At 42.1% G+C, this 13,535-nt stretch overlaps 1 protein-coding gene across 10 annotated transcripts in view; it reads left to right on the top strand.

The window, feature by feature from the left end:
• Positions 1-13,535, top strand: part of ENOX1 (ecto-NOX disulfide-thiol exchanger 1) — a 487,830-nt gene that overhangs the window by 450,673 nt on the left and 23,622 nt on the right. For all 10 annotated transcript variants that reach the window (XM_058670707.1, XM_058670708.1, XM_058670710.1 and 7 more), the window contains one exon: positions 13,310-13,412. In XM_058670707.1, the coding sequence (XP_058526690.1) occupies positions 13,310-13,412 (103 nt within the window). The remainder of the gene's footprint in view (positions 1-13,309; positions 13,413-13,535) is intronic.

The raw sequence follows: 13,535 nt of genomic DNA, 5'->3' as shown, positions 1-13,535 counted from the left end.
AAAGCCGGGAGCTTCTTCTGGGTCTCCCAAGCAGGTGCAGGCTCCCAAGGCTTTGGACCATCCTCTACTGCTTTCCCCGGGGCCACAAGCAGGGAGCTGGATGTGTGCAGCATGGGATCACATCTGGAAAGGCCAGTGACTAGATACAATCTCATTGGGATACCCCCCAGCCCAGTCTGTGCAGAACAGCAAGGAGGATTTAACAGAGAAAATGGCTGTCCGAGTGGGCTGAACTGGCTCTAATTTGCCCAGGAGAAATTTCCTTTCAAAGCAGCTCACCATCTACAGATGGTACCTCTCCACAGCTGGAGTGCAGAGCTGCTTTTGTCCGCTGTGGAAGAACAGAAGTTGGTGGCACCTGCTTGGCCATGAGTGGATTTGGAGCATGTAACATGATTAGCACCTGTTTAATAAAGCTAACAGGTTGAGTAAAGAGAAGTGAGAATACCTTCTACCCCCTAGGGCAGTTACAGAAAAAGCAGGCATAAGAAATACAAATTTCAGCACAGTGTGAAATGTCTGACATGGCTGCAAAACCCTGATCTGAACCAAAGGTCGCCACTTGGAAAACAGACTGTATTTCCCCAGGAAGGTCTGGGCGATCCTACCTGATGCAAAAGCCAAAGCAGATTGGTCCTTCCTTCAAGCCCGAGCACATACATTTATATACCCATGAATGCTTTCATCTCAGAAGTTCCATCCTGTTTCCATAGAAAAGTTGGAACTGCAAGAAGGCATGAATAATAAAATAACTGTGTGCAATCTCACCACTCAGCAATTAGTGTTGCTACTTCCTGATAATTCCTCTGTCTCCATCAGTGTGCGCATATCTATGTCTATAGCACACTTAGGGCATATCATCTAGATAATTTTACAACCCACTTTTTTTCCTTTACAAATCATGAGCATCCCCCCACGTTGTTAAATAGGTATTCTTAATGTGATTTTTAATGGCTGTCTAGTATTTCATGCTTCAGCTGCACTCCCATTTATTTTATCAGTCTCTGCTGTGAAGCTTTCAAATACCATTTATTTTCACTGTTTTGGATAGTGTGCAATGAATGCAGCATAACAAATGTATCGGTTCATTCATCTACCACTTAAGCACCTTGTAACTGGGGAAGCATTTGTGGTTGATGGGAAATGAAGGATAGATCAAGATGCACTGATTCTTTAGCCAGATTAAAGCTCACCCTGTTTGGTAGCTGAAGAAATATACATCCCATACTGATGTCTGGATCTTAACACAAAGAAAAGATATAGAGGTCCCCAATAGATAAAGAAAATGACCTTGAAGAAAATTTGCATATTAAACATAAAGGCAAATTATACAGGTCTGGTAAGTCATTTGGAAGAACAATTCTTAGATTCTTGGGTGAGCTTCAGGATCTTGTGCTGTGCCTGTAAGTCGGAGACTTCTTTGTGGCCAAAGGGTTACAGAATCTGTGCTCTGTGTGGATTCAAGGCTAATTGAATCAGGACACCACTCTCCAGTTGGGGCTTGTTCACCATCTCAAAGGAATCTGTGGGATTGACAAGAGTGATTGATTAAAAGTTAACAAAACGACTCCTAACCCCAACCAGAAAATGAAGCTTTCATTTCTAATTATGACCGAGAAGTTACATGCAAACTCCAAACCATCCAGAGACATACAGACATGACTGGAATACAAGCAATGTCGTTTTAAATTCCAATAAGCCCAGAGGGCTCCATCCCTGTATTCCTACCTCCCCTGACACAGAGATTAACACGCTGAGATCCTGAACAAAGGTGATCAAGAGAAATGCTTAGTGGTATCTGTGAAAGGGGCCAGGAGCCCAAAGACAGACAGAGACCGATTGCTCTAGTGCCTCATGGAGCCAGCGAGAGAGAGCAGGGACTCCCCCCTGCTTGGCTTGGGCTCCTTCGGATGTGCAGAACTGCGTGCTGGGATGATGTTCTCTACACAGAAACCAGCAAGGATGCCTCAGCACATATACCAGGTTTTTCAGTCCTGAGTGTTACCCAGAAGCCACAAGCCTTCCTAAACATTTGCTTTTGTTACTTAGAATAGCAGATTTGCAGCCATGATTTCCACATGATGTGGTTTCTGCTAGCTACATGTGAGCCCAGAAAAAGAAGAGATGTGATGCACTGGTCCAGCCTGCCTGGGTTAGCTCTCTGTACAGGGCTGCAAAGGGTAGCCTTTCTTGATATCTGCATACACCATTCATTCCCAAGAGCCTTCCCATCGTATTGCCACATAAAGTGCTTGGCGGTGGCCACTCCTGCCAGGAAATAATGTATGAAGATGGCAAAGAAGGAACAATAAGGATGAGAAGAAAGAAAAGGGAGGGGGAAAGGGCAGAAATGTCCAGAACAAGAACAGTTCCCTAGGTTCCCTGGTGCTCTGCAGGAGTCAGCCCTTCTCAATTGACCCGTCTTTTGAAGCAACAGGTTTTTTTTTCCCATTTTGCCACTCCATGCCAGCCCTAGTCATGAAAGCTGCTCTCCCTGAAAGTGTATTCACCATGGCGTCAGCACTCACCCCTCACAAGAGGCTGATCCAAGGATAAGGCTCTGCAATGCAAAGCGTAAAGCTCAGGCAGGTGTCTATCTGCACGTCAGATTATTGGCAGGCTTCCTGGGAGAGCCTGTGAAGATAGGATCTGGAAATGATCAAACTGTCCACAACCAAATGAACTGTGCCCCTGAGCCTTCAGCCTCACCAGTCGTCTTGGATTCCGCGAAGACTCCATTCTCCATGCTCTCCCTCCCCTTGATGAGGCCAGGAGGTGCCAATGAATCACTGGGCTCCTACCACCTTGGACACCAGCAGCGGCAGCACCTGCCCTCCTTCCCTGACCTTCCTTGGGGTACTCAACACCCTGTTTATAGCCACTGCGCATCCACTGAGTATTTTAATAAAACCTCCAAGAAGGTTGCAGACCTCATTCCAGTGGCACTAAATAGAGCATAGAGTGTCATCAAGTTTCAGGAATGCAATAAACCACACCTCAACATGCAGCCCCTCCAGGTGTTTCTATTTTAGGCAGAGCAGAAGTTGAAGCAAAACGTGCTACCCAAAGGATGAGGCAGCCATGCATTTTTCTTGTTCAGCTTTCCACTTTGTGCAGTTTCAGTGCTTTGTAGAAGGACAGGGAGACTTTTCCTGCACAAGTGGGCCGGCAATTCCCAACTATGCACATCTTGGCATTTCATCCTCCCTCCACAGCAACAGCAGCCACCTGTTCAACACGTCGGAGTCACCAGGGACATGAGGCAGCCCCTAGCTAGGTGTATGGCTAGGATTCCAGGTTCCCTTTGAAATGACCAGCTGTAGAATCCTCAGTTGACTTTTTACCCCTGGGTTTTTTGTCTATTTAGTTTTACTTGTTTTCAAGAACTCCTCTAAGCCCTGACCTTCACAGCCCTGAATTTGCCCTTGTCAGGGGATGTGTCTGGGCCACGACGTTCAGTGTCACATCATATGCTGTTAATGCCAGCTCCCCCAAGGGATCACACTATGGCTTTCCCTGCCTGGACCATTTCCAGATTGTTCAGTATACGCTGATGAGCTACTTATGCTTATGAGACTTGCGGAATCTAATTTACACAGGAACTTTCTTTCCATGCCAAATCTGAGAGAGACGACTTGAAACTCTGATACCCAGAGGCACAAGCTGTGCAAACAGCCCAATGCCTGTGTGGATGCCGGTCCCTGTCCCCTGCCACTACCTGTATCATTATACCCGTACAGGCACACGTGAGTAGCGTACAAGCCTCACAGCTGTAAGTGTGTATTCCGTCCCTGCCATGTTTTACCACAATGTTCAAATTAGTCTCCTTGATAAAAGCAGAAAAATAAATGATTGCTCTGATATTGAAAATAACGATAAGCCTGGTATCCTGAAAAATGGCTTTAGTTAACAGGTCGAATTCAGCTAGGTGCACCATTCATTAAAAATTCTAAATAATTAGATTCCTTATTGATAATTAAGTTTCCTTCATCTATCATGTCATCCTTTTTTGCCCATAATGCAAATTTTACCAATCTTTTAAGTCCAGCTCGATTCCCATTTCTTGGGGCTTTACCCTGAATCAGCCCAAATCAATTACCATCTCCTCCAGAGTCTCAAGGAATTATCTCCATTTTAACCAGTTTAAACAACCCCAGTTAACATAGGCTTATTTTTCCAATTCTGTATCATCTTCTTAGAGCAGGGAATTTGTGTTTCTTGCAAAACCTAACCTAAAAATGACCCTATGTTGATAGAGATGTTGTAGTAATGTCTTCCAAAAAGTTCCAAGAAAATGTTTATTATGAAAAAAAATTGCACCAAAATAAATTGACATTATAATTCCATTTTGCTTGAATGCTTTTGAAGTATCCTTTGTACTAGTTTACTGATGGTTACCTTGCTGTATGAATTCCAAAAGCTTCAGGCTGCTTCTACTGCTTAGCTTGACATGGAAAAATCATTGACTTGGCATGGAAGGACTCTTCCTTCTGTGTGTTATCTGAAGGTGTTTCCCTGTGATAAACATGTTTAATTCCAGTTCACTGTGATGTGCTTTGTAGACTGGGGAAGTTAGAATTGAGGTGGATGGGTCATTTCATCCAGCATCTTTCTTTTTCAGGTTGTAACTTTATCTGTGTTTTCTTGTCCAGTTGTTGTATTCCTGTTGGTCTTTCATTCTCCAACGTGATGTTCCTAAAACTTTCATAAGCAGTACAGAGAACTTCAAACCACAGGTGCTGGGCTCTACCCCACAGTTTTTGGTTCAGTAAGGTTAGATGGGGGTGGAGTGGGGGAAGGGGAAGGGGCAGTGCTATTTGCATTTTTAGTAAGTTCCCAGCCCACAGATCCATGAGAAACACTTCTGGCTGCTCTCCAGCCCAGCTCAGGTTAGGTGCCAGTCTGGTGTTCTACAGCACGAGGGCCATCGTGTATTTTAGTATGTGTCACAAGGCCAGCTGCCTTCTTACCTCTTAGGTCTTTGGAGAGCAAGAATTCACATCTTATTGTCTAACACAAAGGCTACCAGGAGAGTAGATAGTCAGTAAAAGAATGGCAGAGACTGAATGAATTCCAATCAGATTATACTAAAATGGGCATGTCCAGATAATTTATTGAGTCCTTATTTCAGTTTAGTTTATGTTTTCAACCCTGAAAAAGGAAATACATAATCAGTAATTGCCAGACTGTGGTTAATTTAAAAATATATTTATCATATCACTTTAGAGAGTGTGAAAAAGACTTGTGGACCCACAAATGGCAGCTCCCAGTTGGGTCCATCTAAACCCACAGTTCCAGGCAGTACGGTATAGCAGCACGGTGCTGCCTGCCTGTCGGAAGCACACACAGCCCAGCATGGTCCCCACCCTCTGGGAGCACACAGACCACCGAGGAGATTGTGTGCACCTGCAAAGGGAACTCGTGCAACACTGGCTTCCATGTTCTCAGTAAGGGAGAGGGCTTTGGAAAAGATAAAGGGTTTAAGCCAGTTAGAGAAACTATGCTTTCCTGTGCAGTGATTCAAGATGGGAGGCAGCATGAGGTATCCCTCAGGGGTCTGACTGCTGGGAGCTATGTCCTGCACTGCTGTTACTCAAATGCTGGAACCTAAGAAAGCTACTTACCTTCTTTGTGCCTCAGTTTCTCAATTGCCAAGTGGGACTAACAATAACAGTATCATCATCTGTCAACCAGCAAGTACTCAGGGGTGACTGTAGTAGTTGGCATCATAATGATATGTATTCTCTGCTTTGGGTTCAGAGGATTTCAAATGCCATGTGCCTCACACATCCTGTAGCAACATCCTCATATTCTTGGAGTATCTCTTAGGTATGGCATATTCAAGAAAGCAGAAAGAAGAGAATTCATTTTGGATGCGTTGGGAGGAGGTTGTTTACTAAAATCTCACAGTTCCACTTTAATAATAAACAAATGCCACTTTCCCCAACTTATTAGGTTTCATCCCACCTATTCCCGTGACCTAATTTACCACCATGAAGGTCAAACGACTCTAAATTTTAATATTATCATTAGTAACGTAAACTCAGCAGGTGAAAATTATGATAGCTGGTGCTTTGTAGCAGAGAAAAATAAGAAATGTCATACTGAGAAATGAACTGAGAAAATAACATGCCAAGAGCACCATAATGCAATTCATCTTTAACCAGCAATAGAGTCAGTATCATACAAGATAAATCAAACCGACTAATTCTGGATGCACATACATACATTAAAAAAAAAGTAATTCACTTTAGTTTCTTCTGTTTGCTGCTCCATTTTTATTGGCTAAGATTTTTCATGTCAGGACTTTTTCAAGCTCTGAAGGATATGGACTTGCATGGATACAGCAGCATGGGTTACATTTTTCTCTTTTTACATATTGAAGAGAAACAGCCATTTTGAGATCAAGTATATATTTTTTCATTTGGCAATGCCTACAAGTGGCATGTAGTAAAACTAAGTGAAAAGAAATACAACTTATATACTTGAAGTAATGGATAGTTATTGGAATACAAAGGGATTTTTCTCATTTTTAGATCATTTTTATTTAAAAATTGTTCTAAGCTGTGCCAAAAGAAAGTCCATGAATTGTCATCTTGAAGCCACAGTTTAAGCATGGTGTAAATTGCAGTAGCCATAATTAAGCTATGACCCAGGCAAAAGCAATGCTCACAGTATTTAATTGGAAAAAAAATCAAATGACTCTTTACTGACAAACAATTTGCTCCTTTTATGAAAAATTCTAGTTTGAAGTTTATATGTAGAATGATCCTATGTTTTGAAAAAAGAACTAAGGAGGAATGAAGTATACATAGGCCTAAGTAATAAAGCCAGATACGTTCAAAGAGTATCTATTTTGTGTATAGGAGGAGGGCTATGTATAAAATTTAAAAGGTAACTCAATACCATTTACTTGTAGGTGTAGAACTTGAGTTACCTTCCATTTTCTTCCTACAAATAAGTACAGATTTTTATATGAGTACATACAAGTATATATGTATTACATTTGTAATGAGAAGCAAATTGAAGAAATGTCTGATATTTTGGAAAGGACATGAAAAAGGTGATGGACATATATGTGTATTTAAACTAAAAACATTGAAAGCATAAATAATAGATACAAACTAAAATATAGCTTCTCTTTCTCCTTCGTAAGAGAGTGTTACTTTAGAATAATGCCAGAACACATGTACTTTGGAGCCAAAAGACAGCAAGATACCAAACCCATTGAAGCCCGTTTCATAATCCACTCTACAGGTCCCTCTCGGGTGTCCCGATAGTTGCTTGGGACAAGGATTCTGGCCAAATCCTTTTGATTGACAGTCCATTTCACCTACAGACTTCATCCTTTTTACCTGCATAACCACAGATTCATTTGATGTCATTCAGCAAATATTGCCGAGGGTCTATGAATTACTTTTCGCAAAATATTGATTACTGTTCTGTAGAGCACTGTATTACACAAGTATTGCTGCTATGTAAAGAAGCGCTTGTGGGAGGAGTGGTCATGTTAATCCTGACGGGGCATCGTTGAGGGTGAGGGAGTGCTGTTAGGGTCTCTGCTGGGCCACAGAGGTGTGCACCTGGATGTGTGCAAGACAACAGAAAAGAAGCACGAGAGAGAGCCATCCCCAGCCAGATACTCTCCTGAGCCACCTTTCTCATTTGTAGCCATCTTTCCAAGACCTCAAAGCCACAGCTTTTAAATATTAGAGTCAGCACATCTGAGTCTCCATGATCTCTGGTGCCATTTCTGTACCAGTCAGACTTGACATGTCTGAAATTCTTCACACCTGTCCTTCTTTCCTCTGTGTTGCACTTGTAACACACCTGTTCTTCTTTCACACTGGCTCTGTGCCCTCCTTTTCTCTCTCATTACCTCATTGCTACCTCTAGGATGCCACCCACCAGATGTGTGACTGGAGGTACACTCTGGATCTCCCTGCTGAGCCTTTTCCCTGTCCCAGCCAGTCATACCAGTGGCCCAGCCTTCATTTCTTGCAATGCTGCTTTGTCCATGGCCTTGCTCTGCCTGCGTGTTTCAAACCAGGAGAGCCTGTTTACCGCTTCCTTAGAGAGCAGACAAGTAATTTCAGAGCAGGCAGACACTAGAGGGATCATCTGCTTTAAAAACATCCCTCTTTTCTTTTAATTGATCGGGATGATACTCTGCTGGCTCTGTCTTCAGACCAGAGAGGGTATACCTAAGAAGCCGTTGAACTTGACTGGACAATACGATGCTAGACTATAGGTTTGGTATATGCTTGCAATGGGGGAATCTCAACTGAACTTGAACTGTGGTTATGCAACAAGGTGGAGGAGTCCACCATGGTGGGAGGGTTTGGGGAGGGGTGGGGAGAATCCAAGTACCTATGAAACTGTGTCACATAATACAATGTAATTAATGAATAAAAAAAAGAAAAAAAATAAATATCCCCAGCAAGAAAAAAAAAATCCCTCTTTTTACGAAGAAAGCAGAATACAAAAGGACAACTACTCAGGGGCAATTAGAATGCATTTTCTGTGTGTAGATTCACCATTTTTCTCATCATTTCAGACCAATAATTATGAGTCCTTCCTCCCTTTGTCAGTCACTGGGTGCTTGATGTGTGCCACTCTCTGGCTCATAAAGGAAGATGTGCAGGTTCTAGCAGATCACTGTTCTAATCCCATGCAGAATTGCTCTAAGGGTTTTAGGAACTTGCTGGATGCATTGCATTTAGTACTTTGCGGAGAGAGAGAGAGAGATGAGTAACAAAGAGGAAAGTAGCTGATTGGCATCTTGACTCTTTTCTCCAGCACCCCTGATTTCCTAAAGTGTGATGTTTTAAGAATAGAATCTATGGGCAAACAGCAGGACAAGTTCGGGACAAAGAAAGTAGGGAAGGAATGTGAACCATGTGGTGTGGCATTACAGAAGTGGGAGATGACAGGGCGAATGTTTGCCATGGACATCTGTTGGCTGTCCTGTTCACCTTACACTAACACCTGTGAAGCCCAGCAGACCTGGGAGGATCCTGGTCTTCCTAGTTAGGAGAGGTGTGTCAGGCAGGTGTTGCGTAGTATACTACTGAGTAAAGTATTTACTGCCTGTGCTTTCATATGTTCCTTCAAAGTGACATCTCTGTGCCACTAGTTTTATTGATTTCTTTTTCATTACAAAGAATACAGTACAAAAATATTGCCATAGAAAACCAGCAAAATAGGAAATGGTTGCTATTTGAATACAACCACAGTATCTGTTTTGCATATAGGTTCTTCCACAGAATTCTTACAAAAATTGGCCCCCCCAAGTGTGTGTGTTAATCACCAGCTCTGACTCTAGTCAGTTCTGCAATTAATAAAATGAACAGTGATGATGTCACAGTGTATTCCTAATTTGCAGTTTTCAGATGTAGTCCTCACTACAACTCTGGTGTGGTACACACATAATATTTTTTGTGTTCTACCTAAAAGCAAATGAAGGTGCAGAGAGATTCTGTCTGTGAATAATGGTGGCAGAGCTAGACACAGGTTCCTCTGAGCCCATGTGGCCTCATTTGCTTGGATATGGTGCCTAACCCAGCAGAGCTGGTGGCTTTGTTGAGGAAACATAAACAGATCAAATGAAAATTAGTTGTATCCCTCAGCAGTGGCCCAAGAAAGGTGTCCAGGGAAGGAAGCCTTGCAGGTTGGCTGAAACAAGTAGCTCCTGAAGAAATGGGATTCACACCATACACAGCACAGAAAGGGTTAAGCAGTATTGATACTGGAGCAGAACTGGGATTTGAACCCAGGGACTGTCGTATGGATATGGGTTTCTCATCTCACATTGTAACTGCTATGCTAAGTACTCATTCTTAGCAATTAGAAAGTAGACAAAGACCTGTAGCACACAGTTCAGCTCTCTGTTTTTCAAGATGAAGCATAAACTGTTAGGTCCTCTGTACCCTGGAAAATGCTACCCCTGTATGTCTACTATCATAGTGAGGTAGCCCCTTGTATGAGCAGTTATTCCTGGAAGGGTCCTGGCAGGTGCCCCTTGGAATTATTATCTTGTGCTGCCAGCCTTCCTAGCATCACCATGCTGAGACTTGTAGATCTTACAATCTGAATCCCTCCCTGCTGAGGAGCCAGTGGGGATGCCTGTATATTAAATGCCTTGCATTCCTGGAGAGAAGCACCAAGCTTGGGAAATCCACAGTTTTATGTCAAACATAAGCAAGCCTGCTGTGTGTCCCAGAAGAAAACGTCAAAGTCACTTGCTGCCAACACAGACCTAAGTAACATCCCTATGAAAGGAGCTGTTAGGGCAAGCCCTTGCTTCTAAGTTCTCAAATTTAGGCATTCTGTCTCCTCCCATTTCCTATGATAAGACACCAGTGAAACTTCAAGGTCAGCATTTTTAAAACTGAACACATCGTCATCTCCCAAACTGGCTTTGTTCTTTGCCTTCTTACTCACTATAGTACCTACACATTCTCAGCATTTGTCTCACCCACCACATCACCAGTTCTGTTTTTCTTTTTCTTTCAGTTCTCCCTCTTAAATATCTTATCTGTCTGCATGGTGGCCCACAACCTTAAATGTTACTATAGGTGCGATATAGATACTAGCTAATATGTTTTCATGCACCGTTGGCTATACTAGGAATGATTTGTTTCTCTTTTGGAGATTCTTGAGGCCAATTTATTATACAATGCAAGCACTCCTTGGAGCCTTCCTTATTCTTTTATCGGCTCCTATTCTACTTCCCAGTATAGTTCTGAATTCATAATTCTCCTTCTGGAAGAATCAGAAAAGTCGCCTCACCCCCGCCCTGGAAAGAACTCACTGAGTACAGAAATAAAGAGTGGAGCATCTGCCATGTCTCAGGTCTCCATGATATTCTAGTCTTCTAGGTTTTCTAGTCTTCGGACAGTATTGGAGCTACATCGAGCAGCGTACCCACTCATAGTTACTGTCCATGACAATGCAAGAGCACATCATTTGTGATTAGCACACCATAATTACAGTGTGCAATCTCAAGATATGTTTCTATAGAAAAATAGTTATAGAGTTTCTTTATGGCTCCATATGCATTTGTTCAACCCTAAAATATTACCAAAGCAAGAGTTACTGGGAAACTATATCTGATTCCTTGAAGAGATAACTGATTCAGTCATATTTGTTGGGATCCAGCTCAAAGTCCCCTTTGTTTATGACTCTGGCTTTGGACACAGGGAACAGGTGCCTACCAGCATTCTTGGGTCATCCCAGTCACATCTGCACTTGCCACTCTCTGCTGACTCCTGATGTTATCTACCCTCTGTTGTCTATTTCCCTCACCAAACCTGGATCCTCCACCATGTGATGGCCCCAGGATACCACTCAGTCTTAGCAATTACTGCAGGCCTGTTGTCTGTTAAACTCTTGTGAGTAATTTCATTTGGCTCCAATTATCATCTAGGCTGTGAACAGATCACCCTCTCTTGGAGATATTATTTCCACTTAGCTCTGAGGTTCATTACTGATATTTTTTTAGCGATGCAATCATCTTCCTAGCTGATGTTCCTCTGTGTTTTTTTTTTCCTAAGCCTCTCTTGGGAGACAGTTGCAGAGCCCTCTACCTGCATTCTGCTCAGCAGTCTTACCCTCTGGGTCATGGAAGCCCTGTGCTGTGTCCCTATGAGACCCATGTGGCCTCAAGGCGTGCCACAAATGGAGCTTGGCAGGATGCTTGCCCCTCACCTCCCCAGAGAAATGAAGTGCACACCAATGGAGACAGTCTAATCAGAAAGCACCACATGTTATTCCATCGCATAAGTGTTTTTGATCCCCCTCCCTACAAATCTATAAAATGTTTTAATCCTGCCTGCATAACCTTTGAATTTGTTCTGTTTCGTAGTCCTTCATTGTGTATCCCAAGATCACCTTTTTGTGAAGATAAAAACACCTTTCATGTCCCATTCTCCAGACCCCTTGGACCCCTGGCCTCAAAGAGTCAGTCCAGTCGTCAGCCCCAGGCCTCGGCTGACATCATCTAGTCCTGTCTGTTGTCACTGTGTTACCTTGGTCATTTTCTCTTACTCATATTCCCTTCACCCAGTCTTAGTCACTCAGTCTTCAGATATTAAATGAAACCTCCATAATGCTTACTGGGAACCATCAATCACAATTTCACAGTGGAATCTTCTTTCCTAGCAATTTCTACTAACCCCTGACTTACTTATGAAACAATAGTTAATCAGTTGCATTAAGCTGATAGATCTATTTTAATTGTTATTTGCTAAGGTTGTTTTTTTCCACCAATGCCTTCATGCTTAGCATGCTCTCGAAAGTTTCTGTAGCTTTATTTCAGGCCAGTCTGGTTCATTTTTGTAACTAGTTAACTATTTATCTTAAAATCATGTCCAGTTCTTATGAGCAGTATCTGTAAAACCGTTTATCCAGATCATCAAAAGCCTTTGTCCGTTTGGCCATTCATACTTACGTGCCATCATTCCTGGAGCTCTCCCAACGGGATCCTTGACTCATTGTTGAATATGCTGGTTCTTTGTAGTCATTGTCCCTTCAATGAGACAACTTCCTAAGAAGTCATCTCTCCCTGTGTTTCGATACTGTGTGCAGATCGCTTACCCTGCTGTTGCATCACTCTCCATTGTGAGTTCCAGTCACATGTCTGTAAAGATTCTTCAGTATTAATTTTAAATTAAGTAGCGCAATGGATAGCGCATTGGACTTCTAATTAAATTTTAAAAATGCATTCAAATAAAAATTGCCCACTTCACCCTCAATGTTTCATGTGTTATTGGCTCATTATACAATACTTCATTTTTAATTTCCAAAGAAAATAATTTCTCAACCTTTGCTTTCTCTGTCTTTTGTAATTGTGCATGAGGAGCCATTTCCACGCAACTTAAACACCCCAGATACTTCTAGCTCAGCGTCCCAGTAGATTCACACAGTCACACAAATTATTAACAGTTGCCCCTAAAACATTATTATAAGGCAGTCTGCTATATACTTTCGCAGAAAATTTCTTGTGTTTGAAATAAAACATGTCCAAGTACCAAAGCCAGTTAGTTTTAGTAAATAGAGTTTCATCAAACCATAGCCAAAAGCCTAAGATGACTTGTATGTACCATGTTGTGCAGGAAGGTGCATGGTTTGCTGGAAGCAGAAACTGGAAGCCTAGATTCTAGAATGACTTTTCTGTTGTTGAATAAATAGATGTGCAGTTGCAAAAGGAAATGATCATTTCATACACTTAAAGGGAGCTAGCAGTTTTTCCTGAAATGTACAGAATCCACGTAAACATGTGTGTGGTTTTTCTTTTTTAATTTTATAGGAAATGAATGTGTTGACAGTAGCATTAGTCAATCAAGACCGAGAGAATAATACTGAGAAAAGAAGCCAAGGCTTAAAATCAGAGAAAGAAGCTCTGCTAATAGGTAAGGAAATGTTTGTCTTCTTCTAGTCTCTCTTCAAGAATTCTCTTAGGTAATTAATTTACATAACATTTTAGTAATTCACTTCCAACCTGCTCAGAGTCAAAATACCTTTGCCTTCTGGTC

This window comes from Ochotona princeps, chromosome 12 (assembly GCF_030435755.1).
Source record: "Ochotona princeps isolate mOchPri1 chromosome 12, mOchPri1.hap1, whole genome shotgun sequence".
Taxonomy (NCBI): Eukaryota; Metazoa; Chordata; class Mammalia; order Lagomorpha; family Ochotonidae; genus Ochotona; species Ochotona princeps.
Note: the sequence above shows the minus strand (reverse complement) of the source record. Positions and strands in the feature narration are given on the sequence as shown.